At 43.2% G+C, this 26,761-nt stretch overlaps 1 protein-coding gene across 1 annotated transcript in view; it reads right to left on the bottom strand.

Annotated features, from left to right (window-relative positions):
• LOC142761238 (proton-coupled folate transporter-like) overlaps positions 1-26,761 on the bottom strand; it is a 399,800-nt gene that overhangs the window by 257,787 nt on the left and 115,252 nt on the right. Inside the window, exon 3 of the mRNA XM_075864431.1 lies at positions 24,460-24,557. Coding sequence (XP_075720546.1) covers positions 24,460-24,557 — 98 coding nt within the window. The remainder of the gene's footprint in view (positions 1-24,459; positions 24,558-26,761) is intronic.

Raw genomic sequence — 26,761 nt, 5'->3', positions numbered from 1 at the left:
TACAAATATTTTATGTATTTGTACATGCACTGTCTATAGTAATATTGTTTTATAGTGGAAAAAAAATATGGAAAAGAAAAGTAGAAATAAACTTCTCTGAATGCAAATTGTCCCAAAAGCTAATAATTAGAGGCCAATGCAGAAGCAAGGATGATAAAGACCAACACGTTTTTTTAGCCTGTTTGTCATACATGCCTGAAAATGTTCCCAACGTATATGTTAAGCGTAGGCTGTGATGGATGCTTAACAGTGGGATCAATCACCCTATAGATTATAATATTATCCATTTAATGAAAATGTCATGATCTCTCAGGATTAGAGATAAAATAATTAATTCTATAGGAATCAAATTCGGTTCGAATCTGCAAAAAGTTTGGGATTCGGCTAAATCCGGATCTTTTGGAGTGTGCCACATACGAATCGGGGCAAAATGGCCTTTTTGCATATTAGAAAAAGTATCATCCTTCCCCTTTATGCCTTGCTGGCAGTCTTTCCAAAATACACTCCGGTAATTGCTCGCTCTAGCACAGCCAATCATGAGGTGTATAGGTGGATGACTGATAAATAGCCCAACTAAGAAATGCTACTGCTTTGTGTGGATATAGATAGGAGAGAGAGGGGACTGCAGACAGAACTAGTGAAGAGACTGAAAGATAACACAGAGTGCAAATAATAGATACTGTGTTTCACATTGAGCAGAATAGAAGAGAGAGATTAACAAGAATTTGATAGTGAGAGATTGATAGTAGCGATTGTTATAAAGGAGAATTGGGGGGGCAGATTTACTAATATGTCTGCACCTAGAATCTATAGAAAAATGTGCCATAATTTGGCGAATTGTAAATACCTAGTACCATATACTATACATCCTACTGTTTCAGAAGATCTTAGTAGTACTGACGATATTACAATCGTAAGATTATTTGATTGCATGGATGTAATAATATTTTTTTAAATTTTTTATCTTTGATATACAGCTGCATGTTACAATAATCTAGGAAACCACGGGAAAGAGAATTTTTGCCAAGCAGTAAAACTGTACATATATAGAAACAATACACACGTCTTTACCGCCAATGTTTCAGCCATGATTCTATGCCTCAATGCTTGGTCAAGGATGGAAACAGATAAAAAAAGAGAAGGAATCTCACCTCTTTCTAGAGTGTGATGGTTAAGTGAGAACACAATAAAGAGCCACTCACCTTGTAAATGCCTTAATAAAAAAACAGGAGAACCACCGGTCAGCGGTGAGAAGTATAACATGTTTCAATGCACTTACAGGCTCTCCTACAAGATTGTACTTTTACTACTTGAAGAGTACACAAGCGCTTTCAAACACATTTTATATCTCAGCATTTACTTGAGGTACCCCATTATTAATTTATTAAAGCATTAAGGCTGAGGCTAGACTTTTTATAGCTCACTACAAAAAAAAAGTCCAAAGAAATGCATTGGGCAGAAAATCTCTTCAAAATTGCTCCAGTAAAGTGATTTGCTAGCGATTTTTTTTTTATGCTGGAACTTCAGAGTGATTGTAAAAAGTAGTACCTACAATTTTCCCCTCTATAGAGTAACACAAGAATGGCAATTTAATGAAACATGGTATTTACAATGCTAACTTAAAATTTGATATCACTGTTCCACAGTACAATACACATATTATTTTGCATGAATGGTATATTGCATTATACTAGTATTGCAAATATTCATCAGCACTTATAAAAGAAATCAAGAAAATCAAGCTAAACTTAGTATAGAAATGTTATTGTAGATGCCAAGTAATTAACCTCAGTTCAATTCACTTGGCATCTACTTGATATAGCAGCAAACCCAATATAATATCCCAGCAATGCTTCAACTGTTTCAATTCTGTGTCTGATTTAAATAGCTCAAACTTTATCTATGCTAGTTTAATTAAACAAGTTATTTCTCATCCGTAGAGAGTGGTCATTAACTGGGCCATAAATCAGTTACATTTAAAAACTTTTAAACTAATCAAAGTAGAGACAAATTAAAAATGTGGGACATAGAATTTGAGATAAACATATCTATAGATATACATATTGGTTTGCAAAGATCTATGACAAAAGGCTAAAAATGTATTAGCAGCCTGGGGCAATGTGAAGGCTTTTTTGAAGCGCGACGCTCCAATTTTAACTGTTGAGTGACAGTTGTGGTTTAGAGATGCATGCATTTCAGTGTGTTCCTCTGAACAGCAACTATTACTATGAGCTATGGCTGCTGTAAAGATATATTAAAAATGCAATAATCCAGAAAGTTGGACATTCACTTTAGAAGTTTGTTTTGAAATTTTTGTTTTTATAATGCTTAGTTCACCTTCAGACAACCTACACTTGTTTATTTGGGAATTGTTTCTACACAAAATCCTATTATAATTCTAAGAAAAAGAGTACTGACTATCTAGTTGACAGAATACAGGTTATAGTAACAACCTACATGATTCTGCTATTTTTCACATCTAGTCTGTGGTCTTAATTTATTTAGGGATTTGGTCTGAATTTATTTAGGGTTTAGTCTGGGTTCTAAATTAAATTAGGGGTCTAGAGGTCTAAATGTATTTAAAGGGCTAGTCAGGGCTACTGTTCTGGGGTTTGATGCCACAGAATGATAACCACAGTGCAAATAGTCTATACTGAAATAATACAGTCTCTTTATTCTAAAGCTTCTGCCGCTAAATGGCACGCCAGGTGTTTCTGCAGAGCGGTGTTACTTGTCTGTAATAGCGGATCTCCGCAGGGCCAGTAATCTTTCCTGGGTTCTGTGCCACTCTTTCTATCAATGACGCTTCTGGACAGTTACTGCAGGGATTCTACAAGCTTTCCACAACTGCGTGTGCCTTCCGAAATGATGAGCGGAATCCAGGCGGCCATTTCCCCTTCTCCACTGGCTCTGTTCTTTTGCTTGGACGGGCTCTGCTTCTCCTCTGCCACCAATGTCTCTCTCTCACATGGTGCTGCGACTCTTGTGTCGGAAAACACACACTTACAAGATGAACACTGCATTTCCGGCCCTTCCTGAGCCCTCCATAGCATTGACATGGGGCTAGGTGAGTATGTATATTATTCTTCTTATCAGGCACTATTGAGGGCAGCTGTGGGGGCATTATACAGCGAGGGGGCAGCTCTGGGGGACTTTATATTGTGTGGGGTGCATATATGGGGCAGTTATGGGGCATTATAATGTGTGGGGACAGCTATAGGGGCATTATACTGTGTGGAATCAGTTATAGGGGCATTATACTATGCAGAGGCAGCTATGGGGGCATTATATTGTGTAGGGCAGTTATGGGGCATTATACTGTATGGGGCATTTATGGGGCATTATACTCTGTGGGGGCATTATACTGTGTGGAGGGCAGTTAAAGGGGCATTGTACTGTGTTGGGGCACCAATTGGGCATTATACTGTGTGTGGAGCACTATGGGGGCATTATACTGTGTGGGGGCAATGTCAGGGGGTATATTATAAACAGTAGTATACAGCAGGCTCACGCGATAAATATTAATTCAATGGCGTAGCATGCAAATAGGAGGTGTGGTATGCAAAATGGATGTGGCTTAAATAATCATTCAGTAATCGTTAGTCAATATCATATAATGACAATATGTTTTGTCCTGAACCAATCATAGGCTTAGAAGACGTTTTAAATGTAAAACCATGCTTCCCAAAAGGGCTGGCGTTAGGGGGGCAAACTGGGCAATTGCAGTTGCTACGGGGCCCGCTCTGCCCAGCCAATAACATTTATGGGCCAGGTGGCACGTCCCCTTCATGCCCTGTGGCGTTGCTAGCCCTGGAGGGGGCCCCGGTGCTAGCGACAGCTGTGTAGCACTAAATACAAGGGGACGACAATGCTGTGTAGCACTATATACAAGGGGGGATGATGCTGTGCAGCACTACATACAAGGGGGGATTCTGTTTGGCACTATATACAAGGTAGGGATGTTGTGTAGCACTATATACAAGGGGGGCGCTGTGTAGCACTATATAAATGGGGGATTCTGTGTAGCACTATATACAGGGGCGGGGGACGCTATGTAGCACTATATACAAGAGCGGGGGATGCTGTGTAGCACTATATACAAGCAATGTTCCCTCTAAGTCTTGGCAGCTCCTGAGCAGGGCAGTTAAGGAACAGGGCAAGTCTCCATCAATGGTGGGTGATCTGATGACCAAAAATAATACACTCAGTAAACGCTAATATAGCGACTAAATAAGAGAATAAGAAAACTTATTTTAAATTAGTTTTAATTACTTTTTTAAATACTATAATATTACAAGTAAAATAGTCAGTTATAAACACAAATTATAGGCATCAATGAAAAAAATCCCTCTCTTACACCACTGTCCCTGTAGATAGCGCCACACAGACCCCCTATAGAAAGCGTCACACAGACCCTCTGTAGATAGCGCCACACCCAGCCCCCTGTAGACAGCATCACACACATTCCCCTGTAGATAGTGCCACATACACCCACCTGTAGATAGCATCACACACATCCCCCTGTAGATAGCGCAACACACAGCCCCCTGTACACAGCATCACGCACATCCCCTGTAGATAGTGCCACGTACATCCCCCTGTAGATAGAGTCACACACATTTCCCTGTAGATAGCATCACACACATCCCCCTATAGATAGCACCACACACATCCCCCTGTAGATGGTAGATAAGTACCACACAGACCACCTGTAGATAGCAACACACCGCCCTCTGTAGATAGCAACACACACATCCCCCTGTAGATAGCATCACACACATTCCCTTGTAGATAGCTCCACAAAGCCCCCCTGTAGAAAGCACCACACAGCCCCCCTCCCTTGTATATAGTGCCACAAATCCCCCTCCCTTGTATAAAGTGCCACACAGGCCCCCTCCCTTGTATAGAGTGTCACACAGCCCCCTACAGATAGCGCCACACACAGCCCCTGTAGATAGAACCACACAACCCCCTTGTATATACTGCCACACAACCCCACTTGTATATACTGCCACACAGCCCCCCTTGTATATACTGCCACACAGCCCCCCTTGTATATACTGCCACACAGCCCCCCTTGTTTATACTGCCACACAGCCCCCCTTGTATATACTGCCACACAGCCCCCTTGTATATACTGCCACACAGCCCCCCTTGTATATAATGCCAAACAGCCACCCTTGTATATACTGCCACACAGCCCACTTGTATATACTGCCCCACAGCCCCCCTTGTATATACTGCCACACAGCCCCCCTTGTATATAATGCCACACAGCCCCCCTTGTATATACTGCCACACAGCCCTCCTTGTATATACTGCCACACAGCCCCTTGTATATACTGCCACACAGCCCCCACCCTTGTATACACTGCCACACAGCTCCCCCTTGTATATGCTGCCACACAGACCCCCCTTGTATATACTGCCACACAGACCCCCCCTTGTTTATACTGACACACAGCCCCACCATGTATATACTGCCACATATCCCCCTCTTGTATACAGTGAAGGAAATAAGTATTTGATCCCTTGCTGATTTTGTAAGTTTGCCCACTGTCAAAGACATGAACAGTCTAGAATTTTTAGGCTAGGTTAATTTTACCAGTGAGAGATAGATTATATATAAATAAAATAAAAAAAATCATATTGTCAAAATTATATATATTTATTTCCATTGTGCACAGAGAAATAAGTATTTGATCCCTTTGGCAAACAAGACTTAATACTTGGTGGCAAAACCCTTGTTGGCAAGCACAGCAGTCAGATGTTTTTTGGAGTTGATGATGAGGTTTGCACACATGTTAGATGGAATTTTGGCCCATTCCTCTTTGCAGATCATCTGTAAATCATTAAGATTTCGAGGCTGTCGCTTGGCAACTCGGATCTTCAGCTTCCTCCATAAGTTTTCGATGGGATTAAGGTCTGGAGACTGGCTAGGCCACTCCATGACCTTAATGTGCTTCTTTTTGAGCCACTCCTTTGTTGCCTTGGCTGTATGTTTCGGGTCATTGTCGTGCTGGAAGACCCAGCCACGAGCCATTTTTAATGTCCTGGTGGAGGGAAGGAGGTTGTCACTCAGGATTTGACGGTACATGGCTCCATCCATTCTCCCATTGATGCGGTGAAGTAGTCCTGTGCCCTTAGCAGAGAAACACCCCAAAAACATAATGTTTCCACCTCCATGCTTGACAGTGGGGACGGTGTTCTTTGGGTCATAGGCAGCATTTCTCTTCCTCCAAACACGGCGAGTTGAGTTAATGCCAAAGAGCTAAATTTTAGTCTCATCTGACCACAGCACCTTCTCCCAATCACTCTCAGAATCATCCAGATGTTCATTTGCAAACTTCAGACGGGCATGTACATGTGCCTTCTTGAGCAGGGGGGCCTTGCGGGCACTGCAGGATTTTAATCCATTACGGCGTAATGTGTTACCAATGGTTTTCTTGGTGACTGTGGTCCCAGCTGCCTTGAGATCATTAACAAGTCCCCCCCGTGTAGTTTTCGGCTGAGCTCTCACCTTCCTCAGGATCAAGGATACCCCACGAGGTGAGATTTTGCATGGAGCCCCAGATCGATGTTGATTGACAGTCATTTTGTATGTCTTCCATTTTCTTACTATTGCACCAACAGTTGTCTCCTTCTCACCCAGCGTCTTACTTATGGTTTTGTAGCCCATTCCAGCCTTGTGCAGGTCTATGATCTTGTCCCTGACATCCTTAGAAAGCTCTTTGGTCTTGCCCATGTTGTAGAGGTTAGAGTCAGACTGACTAATTGAGTCTGTGGACAGGAGTCTTTTATACAGGAGTCTTTTATACAGGTGACCATTTAAGACAGCTGTCTTTAATGCAGGCACCAAGTTGATTTGGAGCGTGTAACTGGTCTGGAGGAGGCTGAACTCTTAATGGTTGGTAGGGGATCAAATACTTATTTCTCTGTGCACAATGCAAATAAATATATATAATTTTGATGTGATTTTCTGTTTTTTTTTAAATATAATCTATCTCTCACTGGTAAAATTAACCTAGCGTAAAAATTCTAGACTGTTCATGACTTTGACAGTGGGCAAACTTACAAAATCAGCAAGGGATCAAATACTTATTTCCTTCACTGTATACTGCCACACAGCCCATTGTATATAGTGACACACAGCCCCGCCCTTGTATTTACTGCCACACAGCCCTCCTTGCATATACTGCCACACAGCCCCTTGTATATAGAGGCACACAGCCCCCCCCCCCCCTTGTAAATACTGCCACACTGCCCTGAACTGCCTTGAGGGGGGGACGCATGCACAGACCAGCGTGATGTAGTGACGTCATCACGCTGGCCTGCGCAGGGAGTTTTTCCAGCGACCTTATAGGCTGCAGGCCTAACGTGGCCTGTAGCCTGTAGTATTAATTTGTATATGCGTTCCGAGGAGGGGCCCTCTCCGGTGGTAGCGACGCCATTGCATCCCCGCGCGCGTAGCCGCGCATCTTAAAGGGAACACTGTATACAAGGGGGGAACGCTGTGCAGCACTATATACAAGGGGGGAGCGCTGTGTAGCACTATATGCAAGAGGGGACGCTGTGTAGCACTATATACAAGGGGGATGACGCTGTCAAGCACTACATACAAGGGGGGACGCTGTATAGCACTATGTACTATATAGGTGGGATGCTGTGAAGCACTATATACAAGGGGAGGACGCTGTGTAGCACTATATACAAGGGGATGACGCTGTGTAGCGCTATATGCAAGGGGGCGCAGTGTGGCACTAAATTTAATGGGGACACGCTGTGCAGCACTATATACAAGGGGGACACATGCTGTGTAGCACTATATACAAGTGGGGGACACTGTGTAGCACTGTATACAATGGGGGGCACTGTGTAGCACTATATATAATGGGGGTGCTGTGTAGCACTATATACAAGGGGGCTCTATGTAGCACTATATACAAGGGGGAGACGCTGTGTAGCACTATATACAAAGGGGGTGCTGTGTAGCACTATATACAAGGGAAGGAGGCTGTGTAGCACTACATACAAGGGAGCGGGGCTGTGTAGCACTATATACAAGGGAGGGGGCTATTTAACACTATATAAAAGGTGGGCTGTGTGCCACTCTCTATAAGAGAGGGGGGCTGTATGGCAATTTACAGGGGGGATTGCTGTGTAGCACTATATACAAGGAGGGCAGGCTGTGTGGCACTATATACAAGGGGAGGGCATTGTGGCACTATATAAAAAGAAGGGGGGCTGTGTGGCACTATATACACAAGGAAGGGGCACTGTGTGGTACAATATACAAGGGAGGAGGCTGTATGGCACTATATACAAGGGAGGGGGCTGTCTGACACTATTTACAAGGGGAGGGTATTGTGGATTATATACAAGGGGGATGCATGGCACTATATACAAGGTTGGATGTGTGGCCCTATGTACAAGGGAGGGGGGCTATGTAGCACTATATACAAGGGGGTGTTCTGTGTGGCACTATTTACAAGGGAGGGGGGTTGTGTGGCAATATACAGGGGGATTGCTTTGTAGAACATACAGGGAGGAGGGGGTGTCACTATATATAAGGGGTGCTGTGTGGCACTATATACAATGGAGGGGGGCTGTGTGGTACTATATACAAAGGGGTCTGTGTGGTACTATATACAAGGGGGGGATGTGTGTCACTATATACAAGGGGGGCTGTCTGGCACTTTATACAAGGAGGGCTGTCTGGCACTTTATACAAGTGCGGCTGTGTGGCAGTATATTTTCAAGGGAGGGGCGCTGTGTGGCATTATATACAAGGGAGGGGGGTTCTGTGGCACTATCTACTAAGGGGGGTTGTGTGGTACTATATATAAGGGGAGAGGACTGTGGCGCTATCTACAGGGGGGCTGTGTGTGGCGCTATCTACAGGTGGCACCAAGAGAAATTACTGCTGTGGGGGCACAAAGGAGGCACGATTACTGATGGGGCACTTTTATTGTGTCGAGCATTGAGATCATTATTACCCTCTTGGGCACTGTAGATTACGAGTTTGTTTAGAGAATGGGGTATAGGTGCTTGAAAAGCGACAAACCAATATGTCTGTGTGTCAAATTCTGCACCAGTCGTGACTGTAATAAGTCGTCACAGTGGCGTGGCCCGGATGGAGAAAAAGGGAAAGTGAACGACTCTAATCAGAGAAAACATCACCTGTGAGTCACTAGATATAAATATGCTGTAATCACTTATATCGTCTGCAGAGCACCTATGTATAACTGGCATCTACCACTATATGGTCCCTACATGGTGGTAATATTGGTCTTTGTATAGTGGTTTTTATTCAGTAACAGTATGTGGTTATGGTGTGGAGGTAATATTCAGTAACAGTATGGGGGTATTATTCAGTCTTTATGTGGTTATGGTGCGGAGGTATTATTCAGTAATAGTATGGAGGTACTATTCAGTCACTATGTGGTTGTGGTGTGCCGGTATTATTCAGTAACAGTATAGGGGTATTATTCAGTCACTATGTGGTTATGGTGTGGCGATATTATTCAGTAACAGTATGGGGGTATTATTCAGTCACTATGTGGTTATGGTGTGGAGGTATAATTCGTTAACAGTATCATCTGGTATGGTGGTATGATATAATAACTGTATATGGATATAGATAATTTTTTTGTGTGTGATGGGGGGACATTTGCTTTGGGTCTTACAACACTTATGGATGCGCTAGAAATCAGTGATGCAGTTCTCTGCACATCGCCTTCTGAATTGACTACATTATTGATTCAGTAAGACTTTGTTCACATCTGCGTTGGGGTTCCATTGATGGCTTACGTCAGACGTTTCCATCAGGGAAACTCATGAACGCAAACCAAACAGAAACCATAGTTTCCGTTTGCATTACCATTAATTTCAAGGGTAATGTTTCAGTTGCAAATGGCTTCTGTTTGTCTCCGTTCCATAAGGAACCTTGCCCAGGGCCACACTTCGTCTAAAACCGGCCCTGAATATACCACATCGTAGATGCTAGGAGTCAGACTGACCCCCTCCCTTATAGTAAATAATGTCATCCTCCAGATGCTCAAGGATGAGAACAGAATTGTTTCAGACAATGCTGACATAGATGTATTAGCTTTAACCCCTTCCCGACATTTGTCGTATGGATACGTAATGGAAAGCTAGTGCTTCCCGCATTTTGCCGTGTCCATACGACAAATAGTGGACACCGGCTCAGAAGCTCAGAGTCGGTTCCACCATCCCCGAGTGTCGGCTGAATTTTATAGCTGACACCCTGGGCCAGGACCGAAGTTTGCTCCGATCCTTAAATGCAGCAGTCAAAAGCGATTGCTGCATTTAAGGTGTTTGCAGCTCATCGGCACCCCAGCAATGAAATTTCCAGGATGCCTAACACTGGCCTCCCGGTATGCCTAGTATGGAAGACTTTCAGGCCCTGACCAGAGGCTCCGATTCCTGCTATTAACCCCTTAGATGCAGTGATCAAAAGCGTCTATGAAAAAATTAATTAGTTAAGGCTCCAATATGTCAGGAAAGAAAAATATGCAGTTGTGCAGGCCCGAGGGGAACATTTCTTCTGTTTCAAAAGACGATTTATGAAGGCCCAAAAATTAGGGAACCAGGAAGGGTAGGGCCCAAACATATCTGCTGGAAGCGAGGGTACCCGTATTATACCAGGACAACACTTTCCCAGTAAAATTCCCCAAAATGCAAATGTGCGGAGTGTGTACCAAAAGAGGATAAGAAAGGACACAATTTATCAGTGCGACATTGGCCTGTGCAGAAAGGATTGCTTCACAGCGTAACACACATCTATGGATTATTTTACAGGTTTTTTTACCCCATTCTTATACCACCTGACTATGCCCCTGATGTACTCTGCCCAGCTTACATGTACCCCATATTATAAACTAAAATACCAGTACAACTCCAAACAAAACTACTCCCGAGCAAAATCCACGCTCCAAAAGCCAAAAGGCGCTACCTCCCTTCTGAACCCTACAGCGTGCCCAAACAGCACTTCCACATATATGGCATCGCCGTACCCGGGAGAACCCTTTTAACAATTATTGGAGTGTGTGTCTCCAGTGGCACAAGCTGGGCATGGCATATTTGCCACTGAAATGGCATACCTGGGGAAAAATTTTAATTTTTAATTTGCACCATCCACAGCACAATCATTTATGGAAAAGACCATGTGGGATGAAAATGCTCATTTCATCCCTTAATAAATTCCTTGAGGGGTTTAGTTTCCAAAATGGGGTCACTTCTCAGGAGTTTCTTTTATTATTTCACATTAGAGCCCTGCAATTGTGAACCAATACCTTGTAAGTCGCCAAATTAGGCCTCAACTTCGCATGGTACTCTTTCACTCCTGAGCATGGTATAATGTCCAGGCAAAAGATTAGGGCCACATGTAGGGTGTTTCTAAAACTGGGAAACACAGCATAATAATTAGAGAGCTGTCTTGTTATGGTGGCACAAGCTGGGCACCACATATTGTCATATCTATGGAAAAATGTGACAAAGTGCCCAGAAACCAATCCAGCAAAATCTGCCATCCAAAAGACAAGTGGCGCTCCTTACCTTCTGAGTCCTGACGTGTGTCCAAACAGCAGTTTGTGACCACAAATATTGCCGTGCGCTAGAGAAGTTGATTTACAATGTTGGGGTACTTTTTTTTCCTGTATTTGTTGATAAAATAAAACATTTTGAGATAAAGCTACATCTTATTGAAGAAAAAGGATTTTTTTTATTTTTTTTAATTTTGACTGCCCAACTCTAATAAAATCTATGAAACACCTGTGGGGTCAAAATGCTCATTACACCCCTAGATAAATGCCTCAAGGGGTATAGTTTCCTAAATGGAGTCACTTTTTGGGCGTTTTCATGGTTTTGATCGCGCAGGGGCTTTGCAAATGCAAAAGACATGGCCTCCGCAAGCCATTCCTGCTAAATTTGAGCTCAAAAAGCCAAATGGCGCTCTTTCCGTTCTAAGCTAAACCTACATTTTCTTTGAAAAAATATAGATTTTCATTTCCACGGCCTACTTCCAATAATTTCTGCAAAAAACCTGTGTGGTCAAAATGTTTACTAAATCCATAAGGGGTGTAGTTTCCAAAATAGGGTCACTTGGGGGGGTGGGGCTTCCACTGATTTGTCCCCTCAGGGGCTTTGCAAATGCGACATCTAAATTTGAGCTCCAAAAGCCAAATGGCGCTCTTTCCCTTCTAAGCCCTGCAGTGTGTCCAAACAGCCATTTATGATCACATGTGGGGTATTGTTTTACTTGGGAAAAATTGCTTTACAAATGTTGTGGTGCTTCCAATAATTTCTGCAAAAAACCTGTGGGTTCAAAATGCTCACTATACCCCTAAATAATTTCCTTGAGGTCTGTTGTTTTCCCAAATAGGGTCACTTTTGGGGGATTTCCACTGTTTTGGCACCGCAAGAGCTCTTTAAACCTGAGATGGTGCCTAAAATATATCCTAATAAAAAGGAGGCCCCTTTGCATCTGAGGCCTGTGTTTAGTCCATAAGCACACTAGGGCCACATGTGGGATATTTCTAAAAACTGAAGAATCTGGGCAATAAATATTGAGTTGCATTTGTCTGTGTTACAATTTTTTTTAATTAAAAATGAAATTCTGCAAATAAACTATGAAATTTGTAAATTTCACCTCTACTTTGCTTTAATTCCTATGACCTGTCTAAAGGTTTAAGAAACTTTCTAAATGCTGCTTGGAATACTTTGAGGGGTGAAGTTTTTAAAATTGAGTGAATTATTGGGGGATTCTAATATATAAGGCCCTCAAAGCCACTTCACTTTCCCCTGTAAAAATAGCCTTTTAAAATTTTCATGAAAATGTGAGAAATTGCTGCTAAAGTTCTAAGCCTTGTAACGCCCTAGAAAAATAAAAGAATGTTCAAAAAACCATGCCGATCTAAAGTGGACATATGGGGGATGTTAATAAGCAATAATTTTGTGTGGTATAGCTGCCTGTCTTGCAAGCAGATACATTTAAATTTAGAAAAATGCAAATTTTTGCAATTTTTCTCTAAATTTTGGTGTTTTTCACAATTAAATACTGAATGTATTGAGCAAATTTCCATTAACATAAAGTCCAATGTGTCACGAGAAAACATTCTCAGAATCACTTGGATAGGTAAAAGCATTCCGGAGTTATTACCACATAAAGTGAAACATGTCAGATTTGAAATATGAGGCTCTGTCAGGAAGATCAAAAGTGGCCCAAGCGGGAAGTGCTTAAAGCAACATGATTTATTAATCTCAAAATGGCTCCTTCAGGCCAAAAGATGGATTCCAGATATTCAAAATGGACGCCACCATACAAGATGGAGTCCACACAATATGTAATCATTTAAACATATTCTAATCACTTTCACAAGTAGTCCGTTATGTGGTATTGTTGTTGGGCAATACCATGTGGCAAAAAACAAGTAAACAATCTGATGTGCAACTTTTGTGTTGGAACAATTGTGTAATTGAACATGGTTTTTCCTAATAATTAGCCATAAATGAAATGTGATTTGTAGAATCCACTTTTTATATATTTTATAATTTAATTTGGTAGAAGTTCATTGGATAGAGTTTTGCATTTCGATGAGAAAAATATTAATTTTCATTGCCAAACAAATTGTAAAATCCTATTATTATTGTCATTTTTACTTTTTATCCTCTGTACTATTTTTATCTTGATTGAATGGTGTACTTCGCAAATATAAAATGTGTTATTTCATTATGTCAGCATTGCTCTAGTATTAGACACCTTTATGCAGTAAAGTCTCTGCAGTTGACAGTAGAGATGAGCGAACCGGGACAACCGAACCCGGTTTCGGTCCGAACTTCCGGTAAAGTTCGGTTCGCAGCGAATCCGAACTTCACCGGGTTCGGCCGAACCCGTTTTGACCGAACCCGGTCAAAAACATTATACAAATCGGCAGCCACTTATCTCTATCAATCACTGATAGAGAAAAGAGGCTGCTGATTAAAAATAAAATAAAAAGCATTTCATACGTACCCGGTCGTTGTCTTGTTGACGAGTCCCTCTTCTTCCTCCAGTCCGACCTTTTCTGACGCGGCAGCCTGTGATTGGCTGCAGAGGCCTCTGCAGCCTGTGATTGGCTGCAGAGGCCGCGGCAGCCTGTGATTGGCTGCAGCGCTCACAAGGCTGCATCGTCATCAAGGAATGTCGGGCCGGATGTCGAGAGGGACGCGTCACCAAGGCAACGGCCAGGAGACCGGACTGGAGGAAGCAGAAAGTTCTCAGTAAGTATGAACGTCTTTTTTTTTACAGGTACTGTGATCGGTAGTCACTGTCCAGGGTACTGAAACAGTTACTGCCGATCAGTTAACTCTTTCAGCACCCTGAACAGTGACTATTTAGTGTATGTGCACACACACTAATTACGTCCGTAAATGACGGACGTATTTCGGCCGCAAGTACCGGACCGAACACAGTGCAGGGAGCCGGGCTCCTAGCATCATACTTATGTACGATGCTAGGAGTCCCTGCCTCTCTGCAGGACAACTGTCCCGTACTGTAATCATGTTTTCAGTACGGGACAGTAGTTCCACGGAGAGGCAGGGACTCCTAGCATCGTATATAAATATGATGCTAGGAGCCCGGCTCCCTGCAGGGTGTTCGGTCCGGTACTTGCGGCCGAAATACGTCCGTCAATTACGGACGTAATTAGTGTGTGTGCACATACCCTTACTGACGTCGCCTAGCAACGCTGCCGTAATGACGGGTGCACACATGTAGCCACCCGTCATTACGGGGCCTCATGCACACGACCATAAAAACACCCGTTATCACGGGTCGTAATTACGACCCGAAATAGCGGGCCCATAGACTTCTGTTAGCCACGGGTACCTTCCCGTTTTCTCACGGGAAGGTGCCCGTGCCGTTAAAAAGATAGAACATGTTCTATTTTTTTATTTTACGGGCCGTGCTCGTAATTACGACTCGTAACTACGAGCACGGCCGGCCGGCCACGGGCAGCCGGCCGCTTTTGCGAACCGTGCTGTCATTATAATTATAGCAGCACGGCCCGTAAAATAGAAAAATAGAACATGTTCTATTTTTTTAACGGCACGGGCACCTTCCCGTGAGAAAACGGAAAGGTACCCGTGGGTAACAGAAGTCTATGAGCCCGTTATTGCGGGTCGTAATTACGACCCGCAATAACGGGTGTTTTTACGGTCGTGTGCATGATGGGAGCACGGCTCGGAAAAACGAACGGCTGCCCGTGCTCATCTCCTGAAATAATCTGTGCTGCCTTAAACTCTGTGGACAGGTCAGGATCCTGTTTCTTTTAAATGCTGCTAGGGAACCTGCTCGATCCACTATATAAGGCTACGCTACAGTGCAGCATTTAAAAGAAACAGAATCCTGACCTGTCCACAGAGTTTAAGGCAGCACAGAGTATTTCAGGAGATGAGCGTGCAGATTCAGTGCTGTTGTGAACTCTGCTCTTACCATTACGTAGCTCTCAGTCTGTTATCTCTCCTCCACTCCTGTCCTCAAGAACACCTTCACATGATTGGCAAGTCACCACGTAATGGTAAGAGCAGAGTTCACAGCAGCACAGAGTATTTCAGGAGATGAGCGTGCGGATCTTGTGCGTGGTGGTGACTTGCCAATCATGTGAACGTGTTATAGAGGACAGGAGTGGAGGAGATGTAACAGACTGAGCTACGTAATGGTAAGAACAGAGTTCACAGCAGCACAGAGTATTTCAGGAGAGGAGCGTGCAGATTCAGTGCTGCTGTGAACTCTGCTCTTACCATTACGTAGCTCAGTCTGTTACCTCTCCTCCACTCCTGTCCTCAATAACACCTTCACATGATTGGCAAGTCACCACCCCGCACAAGATCCGCACGCTCATCTCCTGAAATACTCTGTGCTGCTGTGAACTCTGCTCTTACCATTACGTGGTGACTTGCCAATCATGTGAAGGTGTTCTGGAGGACAGGAGTGGAGGAGAGGTAACAGACTGAGAGCTACGTAATGGTAAGAGCAGAGTTCGCAGCAGCACTGAATCTGCACGCTCATCTCCTGAAATACTCTGTGCTGCCTTAAACTCTATGGACAGGTCAGGATCCTGTTTCTTTTAAATGCTGCACTGTAGCGCAGCCTTATATAGTGGATCGAGCGGGTTCCCCAGCAGCATTTAAAAGAAACCGTGTTTGTGTATGTGTGTGTTTGTGTATATATGTGTGTTTGGGTATGTGACTTTGTCTGTTTTTGTTTTTATATGTGTGTGTGTATATATGGGTGTGTTTGTGTATATGTGTTTTGTGTATATGTTTGTGTATATATGGGTGTATTTGTGTATATGTTTGTGTGTAGATGTTTGTGTGTGTTTTTGTATATGTGTATATGTGTGTATATGGGTGTGTGTTTGTGTGTATATATGGGTGTGTTTGTGTATATGTGTTTGTGTATATGTGTGTTTGGGTATGTGTGTTTTTGTTTGTATATGTGTTTGTGTATATGTGTTCGTGTATGTGTGTATAACTGTGTGTGTGTGTGTTTGGATATGTGTGTTTTTGTTTGTATATGTGTGAGTTCGTGTATATGTGTGTGTTTGTCTGTTTATGTGTGTGTGTATATCTTGTTGTGTTTGTGTATATATGTGTGTGTCTGTGTATGGTTGTTTGTTTGTGTGTGCGTGTATATATGTGTGTAGGTGAGTAGAAGTATTGGTATTGTTCACATTGATAACTGTTTTTTTATGTTGTTGCAGATTTTGATGTACCGATTGGACTACATCTACGATTCGTTGGACTACTGCGTAGATCTGCGTTTTTTCAAATTTTAATAAAATGGTTAACGAGGGTTTTGTTGGGGATTTCTTATTTCAATAAAAAAGAATTGTCTTTGTGTTTTTTTTTCAAACTTTATTAGTGCCTAGATAATGGCAGTTGGCTGATTGACAGCGTCCATTATTAAGGCGGTACTTAGTGTTAGCCGGTGCAGAGGCTAGCACTAACCACCCATTATTACCCCGGTACCCACCACCACCAGGGGTGCCGGGAAGAGCTTGGTACGATCCAGTACCCGACCATCTGTTGTGATGGTCGGGTACTGGGGCGGCCGTAGGCTGGTATTATGAGGCTGGGAAGGGCCAAAATCAGTGGACCTTCCCACCCTTGTAATGCTAGGCTGCTGCTGCTGTGTTGTATCGGGCTGGTTATAAAAATGGGGGGGACCCCCACGTCGTTTTTTTTTTGGAATTTAACAAATTTAGCAATAGACGGGTCCCCCACATTTTTAATAACCAGCCATATACAAGGCCGCAGCAGTCTGGCATTACATGGGTGGGAAGGGCCACTGGTTTTGTCCATTCCCAGGCTAATAACACTGTGTTGTATGTGGCTGGTTATGATAAATTGGGTGGAACCCCATGTCTTTTTAAAAAAAAAAATGTAAATAAATAAATAATTTAAAAAAATGACGTGGGGTCCCCCCCACTTTTATAACCAGCCAGATACAACACAGCAGCAGCAGCCTAGCATTACAAGGGTGGGAAGGTCCACTGTTTTTGGCCCTTCCCAGCCTCATAATACCAGCCTGCGGCCGCCCCAGGGCCCGACCATCACAACAGATGGTCGGGTACTGGATCGTACCTGGCTCTTCCCGGCACCCCTGGTGGTTTTGGGTACCGGGGTAATAATGGTGGTTAGTGTTAGCCTCTGCACCGGCTAACACTAAGCCCCGCATTAGTAATGGATGTTGTCACTCAGACAGCGGCCATTACTAAAGTGGTAGTAATAAAATTTGAAAAGAAAAAGACAAAGATATAGATAAAATATTTTATTGAAATAAAGCACCCCCAACACAACCCTCATTAACCATTTTATTGTAGAAAAAAAACGTCATCTAAGTAGTCCTCGAAACCGACGTAGTCCAAACACCAAACCTGTAAAAAAAAAAAATAATGAAATAAAACATGTCGTAGGCTTAGATTCAGTTTAATGTGTGATACTGACTGTTATACCATGTATAGAAGCCTGCCGTGAAGTTGACTTAGATACAGGGCGCCAGCAGACAGTATCATACATGGCCATACATACATATATACAAATATACATACATATATACAAACATACATACATATATACAAGCATGCACATATATACATGCAAATATACATACATGCAAACATACACACATATATACGTGCAAACTATCATACATACATGCATACACACACACATGAAAACATACATACATACAAACAAACATGCAAAGATACATACATACATATATACAAGCATGCACAAATATAAATGCAAACATAAATACATGCAAACATAATTACAAACATGCACATATATATATAAACATACATGCAAACATACATGCAAAAATAAAAACATGCAAACATACATACATGCACATATATACATACATACATGACAACATACATACAAACATACATGACAACATACATACATGCAAACATACATACATGCAAACATACATACACACATGCAAACATATATACATGCAAATATACATACAAACATGCACATGTATACATACATGCCAACATACATGCAAACATACATGCACATATATACATACATACATGACAACATACATACATGCAAATATACATACATACACACATGCACATATATACATACATGCCAACATACATGCACATATATACATACATGACAACATACATACATACATACATGACAACATACATACATATATATATATATACACACATGCAAATATACATACAAACATGCAAACATACATGCAAACATACAAATATACATACACACATGCACATATATACATACATGACAACATACATACATACATGACAACATACATGCAAAAATACATACATGCAAACATACATGCAAATATACATACAAACATGCACATATATACATACATGCCAACATACATGCAAACATACATGCACAGATATACATACATACATACATGCCAACATACATACATGCCAAAAAATAATAATAATACGTTCATACTTACTTTCCTCCTGTCCGGCCTCCAGCGATGACGTTTCATTCATGTCGCCGCTGCAGCCTGTGATTGGCTGCAGAGGCGGTCACGTGGGATGAAGCGTCATCCTGACGTGCGTGACCGCCACTACAGCCTGTGATTGGCTGCAGCGGCGAAAGGGATGAAACGTCATCGCTGGAGGCCGGACAGGAGGAAAGTAAGTACGAACGTATAATTTTTATTTTTTTATTACATTTAAATGGTATTTTCCGCGCGCCGAGCATGTACTGTGAAGGTTGCTGAAAGAGTTAGTGCAGCCCATTAACTCTATCAGCACCCTGGACAGTACTATGCTCGGTGCACGTAAGTGACAGGTTCGGTCAGAACTAGTTCGGTCCGAACCGAACTTTTTTGTGAAATTCGGCGAACTAGCCGAACCGAACTTTTGATAAGTTCGCTCATCTCTAGTTGACAGTTAACAATTTGCATAGACAAAGACAAGGTCTCAACATACAATGCATGTGCAGTTTGTCTTCCAACTGGTAACTAGAAAAGACAGGTAATTAAATATATAAAAGAACACACAAGGCAGCATTTTGAGTAGGAAATTATTAGCAATTATTACAAGTTATAGAAAATGTCAAAATCAGTCCGAATTAAGACTAGATCAGATTTTTTTATTTTATCAAAAAAAATATATATTTTTTGAAAGAAAGCAAATAATAGAATGTTAGAATTAATGAACAAAGCAGCTGTGTAAATTCAGTGGCTAACCTAAGCTATGGATTTGTTTTTGATTAATTTAACCCCTTCCCTCTTTGGCCACTTTTGTCCTTCCTGACAGAGCCTCATTTTTCAAATCTGACATGTTTCACTTTATGTGGTAATAACTTGGAATGCTTTTACCTATCCAAGAGTGATTCTGGGATTGTTTTCTCGTGACACATTGGACTTTATGTTACTGGCAAAATTCGCTCGATACATTCAGTATTTAATTGTGAAAAACACCAGAATTAAGAGAAAAATTGCAAAAATGTGCATTTTTCTAAATTGAAATGTATCTGCTTGTAATACAGGCAGTTATATCACACTAAAATTGTTGTTAATTAACATTCCCCATATGTCTACTTTAGATTGCCATCATTTTTTTTAACATCCTTTTATTTTTCTAGGACATTACAAGGCTTAGAACATTAGCAGCAATTTCTCACATTTTCAAGAAAATTTCAAAAGGATATTTTTACAGGGGCCTGTTCAGTTGTGAAGTGGCTTTGAGGGCAGGGCCGGACTGGGACTTAAAAATCAGCCCTTGCATTTTTAAGCACAGAGGCCCACCGCAGGCCATATGCAGCCACCAGTGTTGGGCTGGAGCACATGGGACCACCTTTCAGCTATACAAGACATGGGGAAATGTATTAAAACAGGTGTATATGAAAAGAGGAATAGTTCCTGATAGCCCCAACTCCAACGAATCCACTGCTTTTCCACCAGAATAATGTACATGCCTGTAGATGGTGCCCCACATATGGCCCCCCTGTATATGGTGTCCCACATATGGCCCCCCTGTAGATAGTGCCTCACATATAGCCTCTCCTGTAGATTGTGACCCATATATAGACCCCCCCAGTAGATAATGCCACTCACACTTTTAAGTGGAAAAAAAAGACTAAAAGAAAAACAACTTTACATACTCACCACGTTCCCATGTCATCCTATGTCAATGCATGTCTGCTGGGGCTGAAAGATGGCGCTCATTGGCAGGGCAGGATGACTTGCTCCGTCAATCAGCGCCTTTCAACAACAGAAGCGGTGTAATGACGTCATCATGCCGCTAGCATCGTTGAAAGGCGCTGATTGGCGGGGCAAGTCTTTCTGCCCTGCCAATCAGCATCATTGTAAGGCAGATACAATTAGTGCATGAGGGGGTGGTGGCAGCTGGTTTCAGTGGCGCCGCCGCCCACGGCCAATTCTACCTTTTCTGCTGCCTGAGGCGAAAATTTAAATGGCGCCCACCAGATCTTGATTGGAATCCCCCTGACTGTTCTACATTACTACCAGTCTTCTCCTTTGCCTTGTAGCATGGAAAGGCGGGTTTGCAGTTAGGACTGTGTGAGTCTACAGGATAGCGGCACCAACCCATGACCCTTTATAGGGTAATTAGCATATAGCGTGCACTATTTTAAAAGTTGATTTTAAAGATTTTGCTGCATCTTAAAAAAACATACAGGGGAAAGTTTGGAAATATTGTCAGGTCATGTATTACTGTATGGTGGCGGTTCAAGGGGTTAAAACTACCAGAGAGGTCCTGATTAAACATACAATGAATTGCAACAATGCCATCTGCTCTACACCAGAACCAAACTCAGTACATAAATACAACACCAGAACAAAGCTCAGTACATATATACAGCTCCAGAACAAAGCTCAATACATAAATACAACACCAGAACCAACCTCAGTACATAAATACAGCACAAAATCCAAGCTCAGTACAAATACATTTCAGTACAGAGATCATTTGCAAAGTCAGGTTAGCAGCTTCCAGTATGACCTGAGCAATGGTAATGATATACTGGGAGTTGCTTACACCCCAAAAAATAATACCCTCCATCATCTGAACAAATCATACAGTAATAGTTAGGCTTAATTCTCACCTGCGTCGGGGTTCCGTTCATGGGTTCCATCAGACCTTTCCGTCAAGGGAACCCACCAACGGAAACCAAACAGAAACCATAGCTTTCCATTACCATAACCATTGATTTCAATGGTAACGCTTCCGTTACTAATGGTTTCCGTTTGTCTCCGTTTCGCAAGGTTTCCGTTTTTTGGCGGAATCAATAGAGTAGTCGACTGTATCCACCTGTAATCGATCACATTTAAGTAATTTAGATGTGATCTATTATAGGTGGAACCTGCGTGTCACACAGGACACGCTGACACTGAACCCGTCAGTCCCACGCACCTGATATTATGACCGAAAAGCACAGCATGGATCTAAAATGGTTCAGATAGAGTAAAGATGCAGCCGTCAGCAAACATGTATTCAATTATGAACCAGATCCTGGGGTGTATACCCATAAAGCATCCTAAAGCATTGCATATGACCGAAAGAAGAAAAGATGCAAGACAAGAACATATGAGAAAATAGAAAAGTACTTTAATGAAAATTACACATAAATACACAATAATAAAAAGAATCCATCAACCAACAGGTTAAAAAAGACATGCACGCCATGCACTATACAAGGTAACGTCTAAGATAGACAAAAAGTATAATATGGTAATGAGGGTACGTCGGTACATAAATATAAATGGATGCAAAATGACTATAAATGTATGCCAAGTGAAATAGTCAAAGGAGAAGTACTCCAAGGTATAGAAATAATACCATGAATGAATGACATCAATGTATGGACAAGTATGAACAACATATGATAATGATGAATCACGTACCCATTGAACATCCAGGTGAGTGCACGGCAATGTGTCTGCCCCAACGCACGTTTCGGCGCAACTGCCTTTGTCTGGGGGTAGCACCTGATATGTTCAGGATTCAGCATAAAATACAGCTGCTCTGAATACAGGATACAGAGCAGCTGTATCTCAAAAAGTAAAAAAGATTTTTTAATAAAAACGAATTATAAAGTTGCACAAAACACACTGACTGCCATTTTATTAAAAAAAAGAAAAAATCCCATTCAAAGGGTTACATAGCCCTTAATACAAACAATCAGATCGTAACAACAAAGGTTTTCCAGTACGACACGTAGCACATGCAGTTTTACCAAAAGTCGGTGCGGTTTTGAAATGATTGTTAATGTCTGCAAAAAACTGCATGGACATTAACAATCATTTGAAAACTGCGCTGACTCGTGGGAATGCAACATGTTGACGTGGTTTGCAGCTGTATCGTTGTAAGACAACAGCTACTATATGTATATACTGTACGGCTATGTTCACATAGGACGGATATGCTCTGTAAAAGCACACAGTGTCTACGCCAGGGGTCTCAAGCACGCGGCCCGCGGGCCGCATGCGGCCCCTGGGGCTGTCATCTGCGGCCCGCGGGACACAGACACGCTAGTATCGGCTCTGCTCCGAGACTCTGGAATTCCCTGACATCGCTGTCCACATATGAACAGCGATGTCTGGGGCTTCCCCAGAGCCGGAGTCCCGGGCAGAGCGCTAGTACAGGCTCTGCTCCGGGACTCTGTGGAATTCCCTGACATCGCTGCCCATATGTGGACAGTGTGTCAGGGTCTTCCCCATAGCGGAGTCCCGGGCAGAGCGCTAGTATAGGCTCTGCTCCGGGACGCTGCGGAATTCCCTGACATATCTGCCCATATATGGACAGTGTGTCAGGGTCTTCCCCAGAGCGGAGTCCCGGGAAGAGCGCTAGTATCGGCTCTGCTCCGGGACTCTGTGGAATTCCCTGACATCGCTGCCCATATATGGACAGTGTGTCAGGGTCTTCCCCAGAGCGGAGTCCCGGGCAGAGCGCTATTATCGGCTCTGCTCCGGGACTCTGGGGAAGCCTCTGACATTGCTGTCCATACATCGACAATGATGTCAGGGGCTTCCCCAGAGCAGGAGTCCCAGTGATGTCAGGAGCACAGCTGGAGTCCCAGGAAGAGCCTACTAGCGCTCTGCCTGGGACTCCAGCTCTGGGGTTGCCCCTGACATCTCTGTCCATATATGGACAGTGATGTCAGGAGCAGAGCTGAAATCCCAGGCAGAGTGCCAGAAGCGGCTCTGCTCCTGGACTCCAGCCCTGGGAAAGCCCCTGACATTACTGGGGCAGCTTCTACAGAGGGCACTGGGGCAGCCTCTACAGAGGGCACTGGGGCAGCCTCTACAGAGGGCACTGGGGCAGCCTCTACAGAGGGCACTGGGGCAGTCTCTACAGAGGGCACTGGGGCAGCCTCTACAGAGGGCACTTTGGTAGCCTCTACAGAGGGCACTTTGGCAGCCTCTGCAGAGGGCACTGTGGCAGCCTCTGCAGAGGGCACTGTGGCAGCCTCTGCAGAGGGCACTGTGGCAGCCTCTACAGAGGGCACTGTGGCATTATCTACAAGTGGGTGTGTGGCAGTATCTGAAGAGGACACTGGCATTATCTAGGGGTGTGTTGCATTATCTACAGAGGGCAGGCACTGTGCCCTTATCTACAGAGGGCACTGGGCCCTTATCTACAGAGGGCATTGTGCCCTTATCTACAGAGGGCACTGTGCCCTTATCTACAGAGGGCACTGTGGCCTTATCTACAGAGGGCACTGTGGCCTTATCTACAGAGGGCACTGTGGCCTTATCTACAGAGGGCACTGTGGCCTTATCTACAGAGGGCACTGTGGCCTTATCTACAGAGGGCACTGTGGCCTTATCTAATTCAAATGTAGTTACATCACACCTAAGTGAGAAAAATATAGTTTGTAATATTATAGAACTGCAGTACTTACTGAAATTAGCATTTTGGAGGCTGTGTACCAACCGTATAGCTCATTATTGAAACTTCTTGGAGGGTAACTTATAAACAATAAGGAAATGGATTGCTCTCCTATAAAAAAAAATTACAGAAAAACACATGTAAGCCATGTCGTTTTGTTACAATAAACATAGTTCAGCCATAAAATTAAAACCACCTACCTAATATTGTGTTAGTCCCCCTTGTGACATCAAAACAGCTCTTATGCATTGATGCATTGACTCCACAAGATCTCTAACGGGGTCCTGTGGTATCTGGGTCAAAGACATTAGCCCTAAGACCTGTAATTGCGAGGTGAGGACTCCATGGATCGGACTTGTTTTTCTAGCACATCTCACAGAAACTCAATTGGATTGAGATCTGGGGAATTAGGAGGTCAAGTCAACACCTTGAACTGGTTGCCATGTTTCTCAAACCATTCTTGAACAATTTCTGCAGTGTGACAGGGCGCATTATGCTACTGAAAGAGTACACTGCCAATAGGGAATACTATTGCTATGACGGAGTGGACTTGGTCTGCAACAATGTTTAGGTAGGTGGTACATGTCAAAGTAGCATGCACATGAATGTCAGACCCCAGTTTTCCTAGTGGAACATTGCTCAGAGCATCACACTGCCTCTGCCAGATTGCCTTCTTCTCAAAGTGCATCCTGGTGCCATCTCTTCCCCAGCCAGCGGCGGACTGGCCCACCGGAAGATCCTCCGTTGGGCCCGGGCAGCGAGCTGCTTTTATCCGGCAGCAGAGTAAAGAGACAATGTCTCCCTGCCCCAATGCTTACTCTTATAGGCTGGTCCGGCATTAGGGCCTCCTGTCGACTATAGGGCCCACAGCATCAGGAGACCCACGCGGCCCAGCCCATAAATGTGCCCTGGTGCTAGCGACTGCCACATTCACTTGCATCTGCGTCCGCAGATACAATTGAATAGTATAGGCTGCAGGCCATGTTAGGCCTGCAGCCTTTAAACCTGCTGAGTCGAGTCCCTGCACAGGCCGGCGTGATGACGTCATTGGGGGGCTGTGTGGCACCATAGAGGGGGAGGGCTGTGTGGCGCTATACAGGGGGAGGTCTGTGTGCTACTATCTACTAGTGGGAGCTGTGTGGCACTATCTACTAGGGGGCTGTGTGGCACTATACGAGGGGGCTGTGTGGCACTATCCACAAGAGGGAGGCTGTGTGTGGCACTATCTACAATAGGGGGGCTGTGTGTGGCACTATCTACAAGAGGGGGCTATGTTTGTCACTATCTACAGGGGGCTGTGTGTGGCACTATTAGTATTGTGGGGGGCCTAAAGGGGGTACTATTATAGTGTGTGGCACCGAGGGGGCATAATTTCCATCTGGGGCACTATAGATGGTGAGGGTTTTGTAGAGTGTGGGGTGGTGCTACAAAAGGGAAGCCAAAGATGCTTCTGTTTCAAATTCTGCAGAGGCCATTTGTAGTTGGGAGAAGGTATCAGGGTAATCTGGGCCAGATGAAGAATAAAAGGAAAAGTGAGTGACTTCAATCTGGGAAGACGTCACTGGAGAGGCACTGAATTTCACTTTATTGTCTTAACCCCCAGGGCGCACCATGACGCAACTGTAAGTCTTATCTGGATAAGATGGAGGCTTGGACAGAGAAGTGGCAAATGATGTTTAACACTGATAAATGTAAGGTTATGCACTTGTGATCTGAAGATACATATCACCATTACATGCTAAATGGAAAAACAATTGGTAAAACTGGCATGGAAAATTGTAGTTAATAGTAAACTTAACTGTATCAACCGGTGTCAGGCAGCTGCTGCAAAGGTAAATAGGAACATGGAGTGCATCAAAAGGTGAATAGTTGCACATGACGATAACATACTACCACTTTCTAAATCTCTAGTCAGAATTCACATGGAATATTGTGAACAGTTCTTGGCCCCAGTACACAGGTCAAATATAGTAGAGCTTGAGCGGGTTCAACTGGCGGGCAACCAAAGTAGTGAATGGAATGGGTGGACTACAGTACTTAAAAATATTATCAGAATTAGGGTTATTTCGTTTATAAAAATGACAGCTGAGGACTGACTTAATAACTATGTATAAATATATTAACCCCTTCCTGCTGCAGCCACTTTTGACCTTCCTGACAGAGCCTTATTTTTCAAATCTGACATGTGTCACTTTATTTGGTAATAACGTTAAAGTGCTTTTACCTATCCAAGCGATGCTGAGACTGTTTTCTCATGACACATTGTACTTTAAGTAAGTGATAACATTTGGTCGATACATTCAGTATTTAATTGT

This window comes from Rhinoderma darwinii, chromosome 4, assembly GCF_050947455.1.
Source record: "Rhinoderma darwinii isolate aRhiDar2 chromosome 4, aRhiDar2.hap1, whole genome shotgun sequence".
Lineage (NCBI taxonomy): Eukaryota > Metazoa > Chordata > Amphibia > Anura > Rhinodermatidae > Rhinoderma > Rhinoderma darwinii.
Note: the sequence above shows the minus strand (reverse complement) of the source record. Positions and strands in the feature narration are given on the sequence as shown.